This window comes from Pipistrellus hanaki, assembly GCF_964339955.1.
Source record: "Pipistrellus hanaki genome assembly, chromosome: 13".
NCBI lineage: Eukaryota > Metazoa > Chordata > Mammalia > Chiroptera > Vespertilionidae > Pipistrellus > Pipistrellus hanaki.
Genome location: NC_140515.1, coordinates 35,904,704 through 35,925,801, shown reverse-complemented (window position 1 = coordinate 35,925,801; position 21,098 = coordinate 35,904,704). Strand labels below are relative to the sequence as shown.

The 21,098-nt window shown below is 43.1% G+C and overlaps 1 protein-coding gene and 1 long non-coding RNA gene across 6 annotated transcripts; one reads left to right on the top strand and one right to left on the bottom strand.

Moving 5' to 3' along the window:
* Window positions 1-1,554: 1,554 nt before the first annotated feature.
* On the bottom strand, window positions 1,555-4,078 carry LOC311631455. The gene is made up of 2 exons (XR_014796593.1): window positions 2,332-4,078; window positions 1,555-2,253 (listed from the first exon to the last, which is right to left on the bottom strand). It is a non-coding gene; the product is annotated as an uncharacterized lncRNA (long non-coding RNA).
* Window positions 4,079-4,666: 588 nt separating this feature from the next.
* Window positions 4,667-20,758, top strand: CDV3 (CDV3 homolog). 5 transcript variants are annotated; one of them, XM_084902110.1, is made up of 6 exons: window positions 4,667-5,037; window positions 5,836-5,912; window positions 14,610-14,755; window positions 17,127-17,286; window positions 18,440-18,489; window positions 18,618-20,758. In XM_084902110.1, exons 1-6 carry the CDS (start codon window positions 4,804-4,806, stop codon window positions 18,623-18,625), a joined length of 675 nt encoding a protein of 224 aa, XP_084758236.1. In that variant the 5' UTR covers window positions 4,667-4,803; the 3' UTR covers window positions 18,626-20,758. The 5 variants fall into 5 exon arrangements, with proteins under 5 accessions (XP_084758236.1, XP_084758238.1, XP_084758239.1 ...); XM_084902112.1 differs by lacking the exon at window positions 18,440-18,489 and having other exon boundaries at window positions 18,911-20,758; XM_084902113.1 differs by lacking the exon at window positions 18,440-18,489.
* Window positions 20,759-21,098: the final 340 nt, after the last annotated feature.

Here is a 21,098-nt window from a genome sequence, read left to right as displayed (position 1 = left end):
CTTATTTCACTTAGCAATAATGCTCTCCAGTTCCATCCATGCTGTTGCAAATGGTAAGAATTTTTTTACCGAAGCGTATTATTCCATTGTGTAGATATACCACAGTTTTTTAATCCACTCATCTGCTGCTGGGCACTTATGCTATTTCCAAATCTTAGCTATGGTGAATTGTGGCGCTATGAACATAGGGATGCATATATCCTTTCTGATTGGTGTTTCTAGTTTCTTGGGATATATTCCTAGAAGTGGGATCACTGGGTCAAATGGGAGTGCCATTTTTTGTTTTTTGAGGAAACTCCATACTGTTCTCCCTATTCTCCATCCTTATCCCTCATTCTTATTTCATGTGTTCTCCATAAAATGCAATTGATTAGGTTGATCATTTTATTGTCATCACATTCCCCCTAAGATGAAGTCAGGGAAGTCACCTGGATGGGTAGGCTGGTTATTCCCAAGCTCTTCATTAATTATGGATTTTTTCTTTGTTTGTTTATTCTCAAGTATTTTAGGTTGAACCATATGAAATTGCAATTTGGGTAGGTTAAAAACAATCAAAAAGCAGCAACTTCATGTGGTCCAACTAACAGCAGACCATTAGCGGGGAGGGCTTAATAAGTCCAGTGCTCTTTTGCAAGCCTTGGTGGTAGGTGTTGCCAGGGGAGCACTCATGCATGGCAGCTTTTTCTGGAAATAAGCTCTTTGGGGTAGCGACTTGTGTCTGGGGCCTTATTCCTATTGCTGCCCATTTGTCCTCCAACTAGGGCCTTTTAATGTCAGGGATGGAAAAAGGAGGCACTTCAGGTTGAATTCTTTGTTATGTGTGACAGAGTACATGTTCTGAAGCCAAGAAAGAACAATTCTGAGGAACACTTTTATTTATTTATTTATTTATTACTTATTTTTAATCCTCACCCGAGGGTATTTTTCCATTGATTTTTAGAGATAGAGGAAGAGAGAGAGAAGGAAAGACAGAAAAATATTGAAGTGAGAGAAACACATTGATTGGTTGCCTCCTGCAGGATCCTCAACCAGGGCCTGGGCCAGGGAGGATCCTACAACCGAAGTGTGTGCCCTTGATGGGAATCGAACCCAGGACACTTTGGTCCCCATGCCAACACAATGCTCTATCCACTGAACCAAACTGTCTAGGGGCCACTTTTATTATATATATATTTATATAATTGATTTCAGAGAGGAAGGAAGAGGAGAGAGAAACATCAACCATTGATTGGCTTCCTCCTACATGCCCCCTACTGGGGATTGAGCTCTCAACCTGGGCAAATGTCTTGACCGGGAATACAACCATGACCTCCCAGTCTGAACCACACCCTCCGGGCTGAGGAACACTTTTAGATAATACATGGTTTGCACATTCACCTGTTAATGTGGAAAATTAAGAACCAATGGAGACATTTCACATTTTGCAAACATTAATAAACATTTGTGTGATATAGGCTCTATTGCCCAACACTATTCCTACTTGCAAGGATTTTCAATGGGCTATAATTGTACGTATACTTGTGTGACTGCTCCATATAGTAAATTCTGTAATGGTAGGGCTTATGTTTGATTTACTAACCCTTAACTCCTATCACAGGGCCTGGCATAGAGTAGGGGCTTCACATTAATGATGAGTGAATGAATACATAAGTACATAAATGAAGGGGTTAAACAAATAATGGACATACTAGGAAGGAATTAAATACCACGACAAATGAAAGGTCTCTGGGCCTTTAAAGGTCAGGAACCAGGCTGCTCGTAGACGTCGGCAGAGGCTCCCTGGACGAGGTGACCTGACAGTGGTTGCTCTCCCGTTGGATGAGGCTGGTGAACAGCTCAGGCACTAGCACAGTCTGCCTCACAGCTGTGAGAGAGGAAGCCACAAGTGAAAAGAAGCCACAAATGCAAAGTTGCTCCTCATTTCCTGGCTAGCTCTCTGGCCAGCAAGAGCTGCATTCCTTTGAGCTGAGCGTGTGTGGAATTTCCAGCCTAGGTAGCAGAATGGAACTTTGGAACAAATAGATCAGCAAAAAAGAACCCGTGGACAATGGGGCCGGGCCCAGCTGCCCTTTGCCAGCTTTTTGAGCTCACAGAATATTGGAGTTCAGTGGGCCTCGTCGAGGGCGATACATGATGTCCTTTGGATTGTACCACTTCAGGAGACCCAGACAGCCATGTTCAGACAGCATCAGGATCCGATGTGCTGAAGTACCTGGGAATGGCCTGAATCTTCGCCATCATCCAACTTTCCATCTAGCAAGGACAAGCGAAGGTCTGTTTTTGCTTTAAAGAAGGGGAAAGTCCAAACATTAGAAGCAGAGGGAAAGATACCTTCATCAAAAGAGAGCTGAAAGATGTTTCGCTGGCAGCATAATGACGAGGGAGCTGGTGATAGCAGGAATTAGCATTCTGTGTAACTGTTCTGGAGGAGGGTGGTCAGGGATATTTAAAACAACTACATGAAAATATCACCCAGGTGACATTTCAGGGCAGGGGATTCAAAGAGGAAGGTCCAGCTTCATGGAGGGAGACTAATTATAGACGATGACACAATCACAAAGACACTGGTCTCTCTACTGGCCTGACCTGAAGTTCTTACACCTGATGGAGCTCTGGGAGCATGCCATCAATCACACCGAGAAACGTAATGGGGAACTTGGCGGTATTTACCCTCCACTGCTGTTCCTAAGGTCTCTGCATTTCCCCAACTCAACAATTCCTTCAAAACACTGATAATATTGATTGAGACCTAAGCAAGGGGAGGACTGAATTTCAGTTATTCATATCTAGATCTTCACTTCTATGATTATAATTGAGTTGAAGGCAGGAATAATAAATTACTCAACCTAGAATAAGCTATACTGCCTTAACTATAGCTATCTAGGTGTTTCATAGATAAAGAACAGATAAAGGAAGGGGAGAGAAGGGGACGTAAGGAAAGAAAAGAGAGAGGAAGGAAGAGACAGAACAAAAGAAACGAAATTTGATCGGAGATGTGGAGGGAGGTGGAGACGGGGGGCAGTACTGAACTTGGCCTGCATCACAGAATATAATAGTGTCACAGAAGGAAGTCACCTAGGGGGCCCATCCTGAGTAGTTATAGTTGAGGGAATAATATGTAAACTTGTCATTGGTCAAGGCTAGGTCTTTGATTTATTTCTTTAATAATATTCTGGATTTAGTTCTTTAATATAGTGGTAGGGTCAGGGGTGGGAGGGGGAGGACAACCTTAAATGGGGAGCCTGTAAAGGAAAAGACAAAGAGGTGCCTCCATTGACTGTGTGTGCTCTATCCCGTGAGGCTGTTAACACGTGTCCGAGTCATTTCCTCCATGGTTGTGACAGTCCTCTCCTTTATCCTTAGGAGGAAGTGAAAGTTTAATACCTTACATTAGACCACCTTTTTCATTACAAGGATTCATTTCATTCTCAAAGCTCAGAGAATACTTAAACGGTAACTACAGGTTTTGCATGGGTATTTTGTCCCCATTCCTGTGGCCGTTTATTAGGGATAAAAGCTAAGGATAAATTGCAGTCGTCATCCAGACTCAAGTCAGGGCTGGGGGCACTGTTTCTCGAATCTAATGAAGCACTCTGCTCTGCAGCCAACACCTACACTTGCCCCACCTATCTCACAAGAGCTAATGATTCCCGGATCAGGAGCTTGAGGATCAGATTTATTTATTTAGCTTGAACTTGGTAAGACCTATATCTTTAAGGGTGGAGTTCAGACAAAATCAATTCCCTTCTACCTTATCCATTGGTTTATTAAAGATCTTTAAACGAGATCGAACTACAAGCCCAACTCTCCTAATCATCATCCCATAAATATGAAAATGAATAATTGCCGGACCAGAGAGGGTGGAAGTATAGAGGCAGGAGGAGGGGGCGGTCTCATCTTTATAACTCGGTGTCTTTTCGCTTTCGCTCCAGTGCAAACCGCAAGGCCACACAGTTCGCTCGGGGCGGGCGGACACGTGTGTCTGCCACGCATGCGCTCAGAATAGGCCCACCCGCCCCTTCTCCCCTCCCCCAACCTCTCTCGCCCAATCCCAGCCAGCCCTCCAAATGCCCACCCTCCAGCCTACACCCTCCGCCAATCGGGAGACCGGAGTCATCATATACGTCACCTATTTAGCATAGACCTTCCCCCCCGCCCCGTCAGTGGCTGGGATTGTCGCCTAAGCGCTTCGTCTCGGCACCTGATTGGCTCCTTCTCCAGCCCCGCCTCCGTCTCCCCCCGCCCGCCCGCCGCCCTCCCCGCCGCGCCCCCACAGCGGTGGGCGGATCGTAGTACGCAGGGCGGACGCGGCCTCTCTCCTGGAGGCCCGCCCTCCCTCCTTCCCCTCCCTCCCCTCCCCACCCCTTCTCCCCTCCTCTCCGGGCCTGCGCGCGCGCGCGTCCTCCCGCACGCGCCGCCGCTAGCCGAGCACTCACGCCGGAGCTTCGGGCCGCGCGTTCCTTTTCCCCTCCGACTGCGGAGCGGCCGGGACCCTGCGCCGGGGTCGCGGCGGCGGCGGCGGCGGCGGCAGCAGCGGTAGCCCTCGGCGGGCTCGGGCGCCAGTAGCGGCGCGCGATCCATCAGGCGGACCGTACCACTGCCCGCCAGCTCGCGGGGGGGGGGACGGAGGCGGGGAGGAAGTCGCCTGCCCGGCCGCACACGCCTCGGCCACCCCGCGGGGCTGAGGCGTCGCCGCACCCGGGAGCCTTGAGCGTCGAGCCGGCGGCGTCGACCCAGAGGTCGGAGCCCCGCGGGCCGCTCCCGCCGCCGGCCCCACCCATCCGGGTCGAGGAGGCCAAGGCCATGGCCGAGACGGAGGAGCGGAGCCTGGACAACTTCTTCGCCAAGAGGGACAAGAAGAAGAAGAAGGAGCGCAGCAACCGGGCGGCGAGTGCCGCGGGCGCCGCGGGGGCCGCTGGCGGGAGCAGCGGAGCCGCGGGCGCGGCGGGCAGCGGGGCGGGCGTGGGGGCCCGGCCGGGCGACGGCGGGACCGCGGGGGCCGCGGGCCCTGGGGCCTCCACCAAGGCTGTGACGAAGGTGAGGGGCCGGGATTCGGGGTCGGGGTCGGGGCCGGGGCCAGGGCCGGGGCCGCGGCCGCGCGCTGGCGCCCATGTGCCTGCGCCGCCGGCCTGGCTGCCTGGCTGGCGGGGCGTCCGGGAGGGGCCCGGGGGCCGCCGGGCGCGGAGGCCGGCCACGTGACCCGGTCCTCTCGCCGGGCCGGCCTCCCGGCGGGACCCCCGGCGGGGCCGCCTCGCTGCTGACCCGTTCCTCTGCGCCCGGGGTCGCCTGGCTTGAGCCGGGACCGAGGCGGCAGCATGGGGGTCCGGGGAGATGGGTCTGGGTCCGAAGCGCCCGGCATTTGTCGAGTGACGTCTGTGCTAGTGATTTTGCGTTCCGACTTCAGCCCGGTCGTCGGAGCTTGAAATTCTCTTTTATTAACAATCGCGTTTGTAGCAACTCTTCATGGGCATGACTTACTTGGTCTCCTAAGCCGGAGAGAGAAACAGGAAAGGATCCCATGGCGATACGGAGGCGGTAGACACGTAGGTGTGGGCTCGCCGTGGACTTTTTTCATGTTCGGCTTTTCCTGGTTGGTTTTGAATGAACAGCTCTGATAAAAAAGGAACCGGATGGAAGTCACAGCGCTGGAAAGGGCACGTGTGTCCTCCAGCCCTAGTCGACCTCTTGGGATCAGGCAAGGGCTCTGGCCCGGAAAATGAGTCCATATTGTAGGGTCCGGCCACGTGATCCACCCTCCGTGGTGTCTGATATTGGCCTGAGTGGTACTTTTAGGAATAGCTTTAATTGATCAATTTGGTATGTGTGCTTTTACAGGATGAAGACGAGTGGAAAGAATTTGAGCAGAAAGAGGTGGATTACAGCGGCCTCAGAGTTCAGGCGATGCAAATAAGGTATGGCCTGGTTACAGATAATGTTCAGATAACCCTCAGGATAGGTGATTTATGTCTGGTTTCTCTTTATAGTAGCCTTGCACTTTACATATGCTTATTAGGGCTCTTAATAGACTGTGTCTATTCTTTCTCTCTGTGATGGCAGTCATTCTATATGTTGATCAAATTAGCTGCCAGCTCCAAAATCCTGAGAGAGCTTACCTACTTCCAGTCCTGGTTAGGTTTTGTTGATTTTTTTTTTTTTTTTTTTTGAGACAGCTAAAATTAATTTTGTGGTTTCAGAGTATTTAGCCCCCCCGCCCCCCCAAAAAAGACACTTAATATTTGTGGGTTGAGCTTAGTTTTTCCTTGTGTCTCAAAAATAACATGGATGGTTTTCAGGTCCTTTCCAATAAGCAGGGTAATATGTATTTTTGAAATGGAAGCATCCTTACAGAGAAGTACAGGTTTCATACATTCACACAGTGAAACCAGCCTGTGTAATCAGCACCAGAGTCAAGAAACTGAACATAAGAAAGCTCCCTCCTCACCCTCTGCAGCCAATGCCTTCACCCCGCAAGGATAACTCTATAGGTTAACTTTCCCTAGAATTTCATAGGAATGGAATCAAACAGGTTATTTTTACAGTTTAAGAAAACAGTAATTTTTTTTTTTTTAATCCTCACCAGAGAAAATTCTTTCCATTGATTTTTAGAGAGAGTGGAAGAGAGAGAGAGACAGACAGACAGACAGACAAACATCCAAAACATAAATGTTAGATAACAATTGGTTGCTTCCCTCACGTCCCCCTACCTGGCCTGGGACAGAACCTGCAAACCAGATGTGTGCCCTTGACTGGGAATAGAACCCCTTGGGCCGATGCTTTAACCATTGAGAGTAAAGCCAGGGCAAGAAGACAGTAATTTTTAAAAATTGGATTGGTTGAATTTTTCAAGATTTGAAACCAAGAAATATTTCATGGCTTGGCCAGGGTGGCTCAGTGGTTGAGTGTTGACCTATGAATCAGGAGGTTACAGGTCAGGGCACATGCCCAGGTTGCAGACTCAGTTCTCCACTGGGGGGCATACAGGAGGCAACTGATCAGTGGTTCTCATCACTGATGTTTCTATCTCTTCCTCTTCCTCTCTGAAATCAATTAAAAAATAGCTGTATATATTTTAAGTCCTACCTGTGGCAGTCAGTTTTAGATTTGTGTAAATAAAGGCAGGAAAAACAAGTGAATATAGGCTTCCATTGGTTTTAGATTTAAAACCCTTTAATCCCAGTTTGCAATTATGCCAGTGACCATGTGGCACGGTGGAGGAAATGTTCCTTAAAGAAATAATGTCTTTTCTCCTCTCTAGATGGTAATGTTTATGGCCTTAAAACTCTCATTCAAAAACCAGGGCTAATTTTGGCATCTATTGAATATCTACCACAGTTAGGTATTAATGTCCTACCTTTTTTCACATCATTTCATGAGAGCTTAACCGAAGTGAAACATGATTGATGGTGGGAACTTTGAGGAAATGTAGCTTCTCCGTTCTTGAGGTTCTTCTGTCTTGGTGTTAAGTAGCAGTAATTACACTGGAGTTTTAGTCCGTAACCGTTTGGGTTTATGGAATTGCCTGTGTGTGTGGTTCCTGTCTTGATGTGGAATAAGGCTCTTGATCTGCCTCTTCTGACTGCATATTCTTGGAGGAGACTTGGATGACTGGAGGCATAGTGTTTGCTCATGTTGAACTTTAGCGAGTAGCAATTTTGGAGGGAAAAATGTTTCAAGTTAATGTTAGACATTGACTTTGTTTTATTATGAAGGATTTTAAACCACCTGGTTGACATTAAGTATATATCCCATATCCATAGTCAAGGCTGTTTTTCATTTCGGCTACTCCCAAGATGGTGAAACATTCCTTAAATTCAGTTGTCGAACAAAACTTCCGTTCTTGAGGGTTCAACTCTTTCCTGCTGATTATTCAGTAAGTCTCCATAAGTTCTAGGAAGGTTAGTGATAGCAGCAAAGAGAAAAGGAAAGTTGTGAAAAATAATAATTGAGCTTAGAAATCTACTGTACATAAGAAAGCTTAAAAAGGCCAAAACCGGTTTGGCTCAGTGGTAGAGCATCGGTCTGGGGACTGAAAGGTCCCAGGTTCGATTCCGGTCCAGGGCATGTACTTTGGTTGCGGGCACATCCCCAGTAGGGGGTGTGCAAGTGGCAGCTGGTCGATGTTTCTCTCTCATCGACGTTTCTAACTCTATCCCTCTCTCCTCCTCTCTGAAAAAATCAATAAAATATATATATATATATATATATATATATATATATATACACAAAAGAAAGCTTAAAAAGGAATCATTTCAGGGTCTGAAATGCATTAATTCAATTTATATTATTTTTAATGGGAGAAAAATTATTTTGGTTTTCTAACAAATTGCTTCTTGAACAGCAGAACAAATTAGGTTCTAGAACTGAAGTTCCATTGTACTTACATCCTTCACCTTTGCCAGGAGCATAAATAAATTTCAGCTAGGATGAGCTTTTTAAGTTCTGCTTGACCTGAGGTAGACCAGCTTTAATATTGTGTGTTTTCATTATTCTTACCATGTAGTCACTGCCCCTAAGTGGCCATTCAGAGGTCTTCCTCTAACCTACTAACATTGAAAAACGTATCTTCAAGAAGCTGCTTTTGTGGGTCCTCAGTCACTATGGAGTCTGGGGTCTGTATTTGCATTTTTATAAATCATTCAAAAAGGGAAATCTAACAGCTCCTGGGGAAGGCTTGAGAGGGAGAAGCCATCTGAAGTTTAATAAGAGACCAAGATTTTCACTTTATACTAATATCCTTATAAACTGCAAATTAAATGTTCTTGACCATGGAACTTGATAAGGGTCCCCAAGGAAAGACACGTTTCATCAATGGGATGGAGTTGATAACGTGGCAAAAAGATGGACTTTAGGAGAAAGACAAACCTGGGTTTGCATTTTGCTTCTGCCTGTGTGTGATCTTGTGTTTTTTTTAATGAGGTTTTTTTTCCCTTTTGTTAATGCTCACCCGAGATTATTTTTCCATTGATTTTCAGGAAGAGAGAGGGAAAGACAGAGAAACATCGATGTAAGAGAAATACATGTAAGAGAAATACATCGGTTGGTTGCCTCCGGTTGCTCCTGCACCAGCCCCGACCAGGGCCCAGGCTGGGGAGGAGCCTGCAACTGAGGTCCATGCCCTTGACCGGAATCAAACTTGGGACTCTTTGGTCTGCAGGGTGTCGCTTTATCCACTGAGCCAAACTGGCTAGGGCTATTTTTGAATGTTCTTACCTGCAAGACTGGGATGACTACTCAATAGTGCTATGAGGACATTGAACAGGATGTTTATAAAATACCCACTTGAGTCGAAACCGGTTTGGCTCAGTGGTAGAGCGTCTGTCTGCGGACTGAAGGGTCCCGGATTCGATTCCGGTCAAGGGCATGTACCTTGGTTGCGGGCACATCCCCAGAAGGGGGTGTGCAAGAGGCAGCTGGTCTATGTTTCTCTCTCATCGATGTTTCTAGCTCTCTATTCCTCTCTCTTCCTCTTTGTAAAAAATCAATAAAATATATATTTTTTAAAAAATACCCACTTGATTAATATTAATCAAGATAAGTGGGTAAATAGAATGACTTACTCTTGGGAATTTCTCTGCTGTTTAACCACAAGGCGCCTGATTTATAAGACTCAAATTAAAGGAGGAGTAGTGAAGTCATATAAGGCTATCATGACTAATCACGTCAGACTCCAGTGAGTCAGTTCACTATGGACGTAATAGGAGAAAGTGACATGTTTGGGTTGGTGTTAGTATAACCATGCAGACAAAATTCCTTCTGAGTGTTCAGTGTTCTCTTCTCAGTGTATTTGAGAGGCAGCCTTGCTCTCTCTATATGGGACAAGGAAAATGAAACATTGGAATTTGACTGAAAATGTCTTAATTTGCCCTAGTCTGTGTGGCTGAGTTGGTTGGAGCATCATCCAATACACCAAAAGGTGGCGGGTTCGATCCCCAATTAAACACGTGCTAGGCAACAGATTGCTGTTTCTCCCTTCCTTTCTCAGGTGAATTAAATATATATTCTGAAATTTATAGTCTTTTTTTTCTTGCAACTCGTTGCTTTGGGGAATTACAAACTTCAGAAAAGGTGCAAGAATAGTAAAAAAAAAAAAAAAAAGAAAAAGAAAAAAGTACCTTATACTCTGCTTACATCTATCAGTTTCAGAGAGGAAGAGTAGGGGAGAGATAGAAACATCAATGATGAGAGAGAATTATTGATTATGTACTTCCTGCACACTCTCTACTGGGTATCAATCAGGGCATGTGACCTTGATCAGATCAAACCTGTCACTTTTCAGTCCACAAACCAATGCTCTGTCCACTGAGCCAAACCAGCTAGGGCTACCAATCATTTTTGCCATGTTTGCTTTATCTTTAGTTAGTTGCAGATATTGATCTAGACTTGAAGTACTTGACACTGTCTTTATAGTAGGTTAGCAAGTTAGACTGTTATTGCAGACTAGAGGTTTGGTGCATGATATTCCTGCACAGGAAGGGTTCCTAGGCCTTGCCAGGGCCTTCCTTCGTTCTGCACCGCCACCTGGTGGCCAGCACATGTCATAGTGAGCAGTGGAGCTCTTGGTTGAATGCTTAAGGGGACACTTCGCTATTAGCCTTTATATTTATACACACACACACACACACACACTCTAGAGGCCCAATGCACAAAATTCATGCAAAGATTTATCTTCCTTCTCCAGCTGCTGGCACCGGCTTCCCTTGTAGCCCCAACTTTGTCCAGAGGATGTCTGGTCTAATTAACATATTACACTTTTATTATTACAGATATAGATAAGTGTTAATTTGAAAGGAAAATTTTAGTAGCAACAGACATACTGTATTAATGTCCTAGCTCACATTTACCAACTAGCCTGAAATTTAAGTACCAAGAGTATTATAATGAAATGTGTCAAATTTTGTGTCTAAATAGATTTTATTCAAAGTCATGTTATTTATAGATAAGGTCTTAAGTGGGAAGCCATTGAGATGATTGAAGGGACCTACCACTTGAGCTTAGATTATTGGTTGATAGTAGGATCTGTAGGCCTCTCACATCTTTAAAATGGACCTTTAGGAGAATGAAATATTTCATTTAGTACTTGGCGGTTAGGTTACTAAATGTTGAGCGTTTCTACTCATTCAGTAGGACTGGTTAAGTTGTCCTTTGAAGAGAATAAATTGCTTCTGCATCCAAACTAGATCTATTGTAGCAAATTTTTGTGACTGCTGTGTGTGCCACACATTATGGTCATAAAAATAGCTCATGCTCTACTAAACATCAGTGATACTATGCAGGGTGCTGTGGGCTACAGGAGAGAGGGACTAAGTCTACCATGAAGAGGCAGAGTAAGAGTCCTTGCATGAGGTGCAGTGACATTTAAGCCACCAGGCATAGCTGTGGGGCCGTTTCTGTCTCCCTCTTTGACTCTGTAACAGTTGCTGGATAACAGTGTGAAACCAGCATTCCAGCAAAAGCAGGGTCATGTCTGAATTTTGTTTTAGCTGCTTCTCCCTAATGTTAGGGAAGGGGGTTTGGGAGGGTTAAGGATACATAAGTTCTCGTGTAACCTGAGATAAGGAGATAAGAACATTCTGTTCTTTATAAATATACTGCTGTAGGCTGTGTAATCCTGAACAAACTAAAGAAAGTGAATTCCTCAAATCTCAAAATAGAGAATTTCTGTGCCCTATCTTAGAACTGGAAAGAGGATAAAATAAGAGATTACCTGAAAGCATATAACCTTTGGAGTCCCACTGACTCAGCTCTGCTATTTTGTAGCCCTGGAAAATATTTAAATGTCCGAGTATCCGTTTCCTCATATGTACAATGGGTTTTCTCCCTGCTTCGTGTTTCCAGTTTAACTTTATTAAAGTCCGTAGATGGCTGCCTGGCATAGTAGATATTCAGTAAATACTCCTTTTCCAGCGCCATCGTTCTCCCCTACCCCACAATAGTGCTTTACAGGCATGCATATTTAAGACAATACTGTGTGAATTGTGATACTGAAATAACAGTAACGTCGTAGTGTTTAAAATCATCAAGTTTAGCTGATGGGAAGGTATATATTATATGTGGGTCAGATATAATTTTAGCCTAATTGTGTTCGCAACATGGATCTTGTTCTGGCTTTGATATTTGGAGATAGGACATTTTCTGAAATATGTAAATATGAAAAAAATAAGGTATTTAAATAATTTCTACCCTGCCGTTATTACTGTGGCATTTTGGCAAGGCTCTTAGCATCTCCCTCTGTTGGATAAAGGGTCTTGACTATACAATTTCCAATTTCCAATGTTTAGTTTAGCTAATACTTCAGAATCTTAAGAAGCCAAAATACTAGGTTGTCGTTTTGTGCCCATTATAGATAAGTTGTATAATTAAACAGATCACTCTTATTTTTTTTAAATATATTATATTGATTTTTTACAGAGAGGAAGGGAGAGGGATATAGAGTTAGAAACATCGATGAGAAACATCCACCAGCTGCCTCTTGCACACCTCCTGCTGGGGATGTGCCTGTAACCAAGGTGTTAGATGTTCTTGTGCAAAAGTCAAGAGAGGCCGCGATGTTTGACCAGAATCGAACCTGGGACCTTTCAGTTCACAGACCGACGCTCTGTCCACTGAGCCAAACCGGTTTTGGCTCACTCTTACTTTTTAATAAGATTATCATCTAGCAGTAATTTTAGATTATCATCTAGCAGTAAATATGATTATTTACTTTTCTCTAAGGTAAAGAGGTGATAAATACTAGACATAAAAGAATTTTCTTTACTTGTGATTCTCAGTATTCTATCAGACCAAAGGAGTTTTTCTTTAACTTTTTTTGTGAATTAGAAAAACAATATGCTTTATTTATTTATTCTTATTGATTTCAGAGAGGAAGGAAGAGGGAGAGATATAGAAACACAATGATGAGAAAGAATCATTGATCAGCATGTCCTACACTGGGGATCAAGCCTGCAACCTAGGCATGTGCCCTGAGCCGGAATCGAACTGTGACTTCCTGGTTCATAAGTCCACACTTTCCGCTGAGCCACGCTGGCTGGGCTACTTCTTTTAACATTTTAAAGATCATTCTAGATGTCTTTCTGTTTTAAGTGTATGTATAAGTTTTGTTTTAGTAAGTTTGTGTGACATGAAGGTTACTTCCCTGTTAGTATAGGGGTAACATTTTAAATGGATTCATAGGATTCTTTGTTAACAAAAAGGAAAACTGGAGCCTCACTTGGCCATATCTTAAATAAATCCTGCGTAGATGCAGATTGAAGATACAGTTGGTTTGTTCCCTTTTCCCCTTCCCGATTGCCACCCTAAGCCTAAGTTCCAGAATCTCATCCAGTTGGTGGACAGTTCAGAAGTGTCTTTAGAGGAAAATTGTTTTATAGCCAGGACTTGTCTTGTTTTAAAAGAAATGGAAGAAAGCACCCTTAGGTGTTCTTGTGCAAAAGTCAAGAGAGGCCGCGATGTTTGGAATTTACATGGTCAGCGTGGGGGTCATCTGTACATTGTTAGGGCCATGATCTTGGATCAGATATCAAAGTGTCTAAAAGGATGAAGGCCAAGGGTCAGAGCTTTAGACAACAGCCATGTTTTTTGTTTTTTTGTTTTTTTTAACAGGGAAAAGTATAGTTCGAATAGTGGAGATTGATAAACTGAAGGCCTAGGGAAAACCACCGTTGGTACGGGAGAGAATTCAGGGAAAAGGTTGGTGGTTGTGCCAGGTGCATCATCAGCAAGGGCAAGAGTTACAGAAAGGAAGTTTGATTTGGCAGTTCTCTCCCTGCCGTAAAGTCAGCAGTATAGAGAAGTGAGACATGTGCTTGATCTTGTAGAACATTGTTTATGTAAAATCATAAGTAATCTAGCCAAAGGAGAAATAATCAAAGAAACCCTGAGAAAAATCACAGGTTTCTGACTCAAGTCGATTCAAGACTAAAGACATTCTAAAATGGCATTAAAAAAAACTGCAGGCACTCTAGGATGCTGTGTTCCACTGAGGATCTCTTGTATTTCGAGAGTATTTTGTAACACATACTAACAGATACAACTTTCTCTTCCTTTTTTTAACTTGTTTATTTTTTAAATTAAATTATTATCTGTGTACATATCTTACCATTGCCCCCCCCCCCCCATACAACTTTCAGAAACCATTCATTCCATCCCTAAAAATAAGCTTATCATAAATGGTTGAATCCTTCAAGTTGCCCTTTTCACTGCATTTCAGATTAGACAAGCCAGTCACCCTTCCTCCATTGCTTGAGCCAATAGCTGGCGCTCTGCTCTTTCTTGGGGCTGCTATATATAATCATCAGGTTGTCATGGCCTAGCATATCGGTGTGTTAAGTATTTCTAAATGTTCGCAAAAGGGAGATGCAGACTATCAGGCCATGTGGTTTTTAAACCTTTTTCAGCATGAAATCTTTTTTCACAGGAACCCAAGTGAAAGTCTACTGGATAGATAAGGAAAATCCCCAATTTTTCTATCTTTAAAACAAATAAGCTTCTGTATTTGTAGAGCCTAAGTGACTTCTCCAGGGTCATACAAAACCAGCATTGATAGAACTAAAAATTTGGACTGCCAGTCTTCCTGATGGTTCTGTAATTGAATTCACTTGCTTTTTCAATAGTGAAAAGGAAGAAGATGATAATGAAAAAAGAGAAGATCCTGGTGATAATTGGGAAGAAGGTGGAGGTGGTGGTGGTGGTGTAGAAAAATCTTCAGGTCCCTGGAATAAAACAGCTCCGGTACAAGCACCTCCTGCTCCAGTAATTGGTAAGTTTAATATTTCATTTCCGTGAAAATGTCTAGGTATAATTTTATATGTGGTCAACTTTCAACTAAATGCATGTTTGTGGTGGGGTTAGTAGGGCTCATTTCCATTCCTGGGAAGGAGGCCTAAATACTTTCACATTCAAAGGAATTTGGAAGTTAAGATACAAGCTTTTTTTAGGCTAGCTAAATTTTTATGTAGACTAACTTGCCAAATTCAGATATTTAAGCATTTCAATTTTAGACAGCTGACTAAGAAATATTGGCTACCTGTGTTTCACCTGTGTTTGTCTTTTTTTTTTTTTTTCCCATTCCCCATTTTACTATCTTGAAGCATGAATTCTCAGAGGGGCAGATTTTATCACTACCAGGGGTGGGTAATGAAATCTTAAGACTTTTTTTGTATAATTTTTAAAGGCAACTTTGTTTTTATTATTTTATTTTTTTAAATATTACATTTTTCAGAGAGGAAAGGAGGGGAGAGAGAGAAACATCATTGATTGGCTCAGCTGCCTCAAGCACGCCCCACACTGGATCAAGCCCGAAATCTGGGCATGTGCCCCAATCAGAAATTGAACCATGACCTCCTGGTTAGGTCGACACTCAACCACTGAGCCACAGCCGGCCCGGCTATTTTTATATTATATTATATTATGTTATATTATATTATATTATTATTATTTATTTATTTATTTATTTTTGAGAGAGAAGAAGGAAGGGGGGAGGTATCAATTTGCTGTTCCACTTATTTATGCATTTATTGGTTGATTCTTATATGTGCCCTGATTGGGGATTGAACCTACAACCATGGCATGTTGAAACAATGCTCTAACAATCTGAGCTACTTGGCTGGGGCGAAACCTTAGATCTTAGTGGTTTTGTGACCCATCAGAGGGCCAAAGTATGTAAACAGATGTACAGTATGTATTTGTGGTATTAACATTTCTGAGGGAGGGAGGCAGTGGTGGTTAGGAAAGAGTTGTTTAAAAATGCTGAGGGCAATAATGAAAAGGAAGTTTGAGAAATGATGCTTGAATAAAATGATTTTCAAATTTTTCCATCTCGTGGCATACATGAAATAACTACTAAAATTCTGACACTGAAAAGTATATTTTTTTGCCTAACTGACAAAAAAGTATAATTTTTATTCATTCACACCATGTGATTATTGTTGTGTTTGGCTATTGTCGAAGAGGCCAGTGTCCCTGACTAAATAGGTGTTCATGTTTTCAAAATTCTTGTGGCACACTGATTGAAATCACTGCTTTAATATATACCCATTATTCTATCTAGACCAATATAAACAAAAATAAGTCACCCCAAATCTTACTTCCAGGGATCACAGAAAACTCCTTTGTCAGTATTTTTGCATCCGTTCTGGCATTTTGCTATGTATAAGTTTCTTCATTTATCTTCTTATTTTTCGAACTGCATCTGTCAGTGATTTCTACTACTTCCTGCATTGCTAACCCCATTGCCCAGGTCTCAGTCCTCATCTGATTTGTCCCATCAGCAACATTTGCCACAGTTGATCACCCTTTTGAAACACGCTCTTCTGTTGGTTTCCAGGACACTGAATTCTGGCCCCCTGTTGGTTGGTTCAGTCTCCCTTGGCAGTCTCTCTATATGCTAATGACCTGCAAATTCACATCTTAGCTCAGAGCTCTGCTGAATTCCAGACATGTTTATCTTAACTGCCTACCCAGCACCTCACTCTCAACATGTCTAAAACAGCTCATGTATGTGCTGCACCCCACCCCATAGCTCTTATCTCAATGCTGTAATTTCAGTCACTTAGCATAAACTTTGCGATCACCTCTTTAAAAATTTTTTTAAATTTTTTATTGATTTCAGGGAGGAAGGGAGAGGGAGAGAGAGATGGAAACATCAGTGATGAGAGAATCATTGACTGGCTGCCTCTTGCATGCCCACAATCCAAGCATGTGCCCTTGACTTGGGACCTTTCAGTCCACAGGCCGACATTCTAGCCACTAAACCAAACTGGCCAGAGCTGCATTCACCTTTGACAAAGTCTCTCCTGCTCCAAACCTAAATCTAATGTGTCCATAAATTTGTTTTGGGCTTACTTTTAAAGTAAATTACTCTTTATATGACTAGTTCTCAGCAGTTCCACAGCTACTCCCTGGCTTTGAACTGTCATTTTGTTACATGAATTACTGAGATGGTTTCTTATCTGGTCTAACAGCAGCAAGAGTGATCTTTTCAGATATGACAGAGCATGTCCTAGGCTATTTGTAAACCTCCCATGTCGTCCCCTCTAATCAGAGGAGAAACTAAAGTTCTCCTTTACAGGGCTGGTTTATTAAAATGCCAAACTTCTGAATATTTTCTCTAAACTGTTATGAAATGTTAGTTACAGAAACCCCGGAACCGGCAATGACTAGTGGTGTGTATAGGCCTCCTGGAGCCAGGTTAACCACAACAAGGAAAACACCACAAGGACCACCTGAAATATACAGTGATACACAGTTCCCATCCCTGCAGTCCACTGCCAAGCATGTAGAAAGCCGAAAGTAAGTAATTCCCACATTATGTTTTTGGGACCATTCCCTTGGTGTGGAGTGGGATGGGTGTAGGAGATACAAAAGCCCATGAGGAAGGGGTGCTCTTAACGGATAAATTCTAAACTGCATCAGACAGGCAGCTGAGAATTTAGAGTGGGACTCATGTACTCAGGAGGGGAGGAGCACCAAAGACTTTTGCACAAGTTTCCCTTACCCCCGGTTTATGTTCTGTAACTATGACTAAGCTGCTGTGTCATTTTTACAAATTAGAACTCTTTACAAGTATATTATTGTTGTTTTATGCTCCTTATAATGTGCAAACTGGACATGAAAGAGGACTATTTTGTTATATCCCCAGTAAATGTGAGTAGATGGAAGACGTTGGAATTTATAAATCTAATATTAAAATCTTATTTCAGCAGGTACTTAAAATGAATGCTACCTGGAGTTAAATGACCACATATGGCACATCCACATCTGTTAGGGCCATGAGTTTTAAAAGTTAAATAAAATGGGAAGAAATTAAATGATTAGCTGGATATAATTGTTTTGGGAGGGGAGGGTGACTTTTAAAGTAAATCCCAGCCGTTTTGCCTCTTTGAGACCACAGCTGGCTTGAGTTTAAACCTCCACTTGGACTTGCTCCTCTGCCCTGTCCTACAAAACCAGGGGCAGTGATCCGGCACACTCGTCCTTATCTGACCCACTCCCAGGAAGTAGAAGGGAGGAGAAGTCATTGAATAATGAGTGAGAAAATTGGTACTCTTGCTTATACATAAGGAAAGAGAGATGTATTGCTTATTATTTGCTAACAGTAAAAGTGAGTCTCAGAAGGAATCACCATGTTATCACAGAGCTTTTTAACTTTCCAGTTGTCTTCAAGTTGGTCCCAAATAGATTTGCAGTTAACAGTACTGAACACTACAGTAGATTTGCTACCACAGGAAATGGGGCCATGGAGCTTCAATTGCAGTGTTTTATGTTTTCTGTTCAATTGAAGCCTTAAAAATGGTTTGATAAGGATTTTATAGACTCGTTTTCCTCTCCTGTCCCTCAAGATTCCTCTAAGGGGTGGCTTTTTTTTTTTTTTTTTTTAACTCAAGGAAGAATATTTTTTCTAAGCCTCAAGAAATATTTACTGATTACGTTTATTTTCCCTTAGGGATAAAGAAATGGAGAAGAGCTTTGAAGTAGTAAGACACAAAACTAGAGGTAGGGATGAGGTTTCAAAAAACCAGGCCCTTAAACTTCAGCTAGACAACCAGTACACTGTGCTTGAAAATCAAACAAACAGCCACACACAGTACAATTAAGGGATGGTCTTTGCTACCCCTTCCAAGGTAACTAGACCACCACTAACCACCATGAACAGCCATTCCTCACCCGATCTCTGCCGGACCGACAGCCACCGACGCAGACCCCTCGATATAAGTGACCGGCCCTATCGCACTATGGAAGTTCAAGTGTCACAACTGCTCTGTGTATATTGAATTTAGGAGGATTTTCATTGTTATAAATGTGTGAACTAGATTCAGCAGTGTTCTCTCATAATAATTACTCTGCAAATACAAAAAAAACACAAACCCACAAAAAATGGCAGCCAGTGGTCATTTCAAAATCTTTTTATGTTCAGATTCTGAGCCTTTGTAAGGTTGACTACCTCAGATTTGCTGCACTCATGTGGATCACAACTTCTGGATTAGAACGTTACAGCTCTTAAGTGGCGACAAGGAACTTACAACCAGCTCTACTGGATTCCTATCAGAAATCCTGCAGAGAGTCAGCGTCTGGGTTCTGATCTGCTGTAAAAGATGAAGATTTAAGTGACCTTAACTAACCTGTCCTGTGCCCCACCCTCCGGGAATGCGCTCTGCAGTGGGCCGTGGCTGTCAGACTCTGGAGCGTGCCGCTCTCAGAAGGACATGTGTTCAGTGCTCTGTGTAGGGCTGGGATTTCTAACTTAAACTTTGAGTTGTATTCTGAGGTAACCACAAATTCAACGAAACTTGGGTCCACCAAGTGGGGAGGGGGACATGGGAGGGAATAATCTTGTTTTTTTTAGTAATTTTCCTTGGGGTAGTGCTTTCTCTATGTTCCACATTAAGGCCTTTTTTGCTTTGACTTGGAAGAAGTTCTTTGACAGAGCATATAGCTTGGTTAAGTAAGTGACCTGAAATACGCATTGGAATTGTGAAATTGCCAATCCCTCCAGGGGAACCAAAAAGCCTTTGATGGAAAGGGCAGTGGGTGCAGGGGGCTCTACTTCAGGTGCTGCTACAGCCTCCTCCAATCAGGTCTCATTGTAAAGCTGACTGCAGTGGAAAGAGGATGGTTTCTGCTCAGACCAAGGGGATCCACTGACCCATTCTTACAAATTCACAGCAGCGTGAGCAGAACCTCAACCTAAAACCCACTTAGGTTTCATGGATCTCGCATAGTCTTTGACAATTTCAGATATATTTGTGCCCAAATTTTTAAGTTCCTGGACATTCTGTAGATTGTTCCGGGGTCGCTCTGTTATCAACCCTCTGCTGTGTCTTTATGCTGTTCATTTAAAATCAGGGGCAAACCACGGGCGATGTAGCACTTCTGTTTTAATAATTACAGCCTAAACTATTCAGTCATTTTTAGTCCTCAAAAGGGACGTCAGGAAGATAGCCAGGTTTACTGAAAAGTTTCTTTCCATCTAATGAGATAGTTCGATAATTTCCTAGTTTTGTATCTTTGGTTCAATAGAAATATGTCCGAGTGGTGTGCGACCACTTGATGCAGAGTCTGGTTTCTCTGGAATAAGTCCCTTTGCCAAATGGGGGGAGTTGCAGACTTGCTACTGGCAAGAGTGAAGCAAGCGGGTGAGTAAAGCTGTCCTGATACGGGAGCATATTTCTGTGGGAATTTAGTCTTGATAAAAGTGTCAACACAGGAATCGGACTCCTGGGGGGCTCCAGGTCTGACAGGACTGCCAACCATTCCTGGGCAATAATGCTGGTGTTCTCTGAGGTGGTGGGCCGGAGTGCCCGCCTTCAGACGTGTTTGGGCGAGTTGCTGAGCAAACCAAGGAGAGGTTGGATGATTAAGCGAGAAATAAGGGATTCTTGGTTAAACTGAAGACTTCATTTGGGAACCAAAAATCTTAACAAATCTCTTGGACCTTGAGCCACATATAAAGTGTGCATTTTTTTCCCCAGCAGAATTTTGTTGAGGGTTACATTACTGAGGAATGAACTGAGATGGGTATGTGGAACTTATTTAATGGCTTACTGTACTAGGAAACAAGACCTGCAGGAGATTGAAAACCACCTCTTGTTACAACTTTTTAAGATTGTGAAATTGTCAAATGCACATGAATCAAGTTTTAATATGCTGTATGATGGGTTGGAGAGGATGTCCATTGTACCATTTCTTTCTTTGAATTCTCAGGCATGGTTTGGCAGTACAAGAACTCTTGTAACATTAACAAAGTCAATAAAAAGTGACTGGATTTTGGAGTCCGGTAGTTTTTATTCTTAACCCGTGAACTATTGTCTGTCTTTGAAAATGGTGAATGAATAGCAATGGGATGATGGTAATATCCTCTCAGGAGGGTACTATGAAAAATGTTAAAAAAGAGACCTGGAATGAAAGTGCAGTGGTGAACATTCTTTCCAGAGAGAGAGCATTGAGATGTACTTGTGTCTTCATTACTGTATTAAATTGTGTTATCTCAAACCCTGGCGAGGGGATCTGCAACCTTGACTATGTAGACCTTGCCCTTTGAGAAGCTTATGGATTTGTCAGTGATAGCCATTTTAAATTTCAGGATTTAGTCTATAAATTGTAGT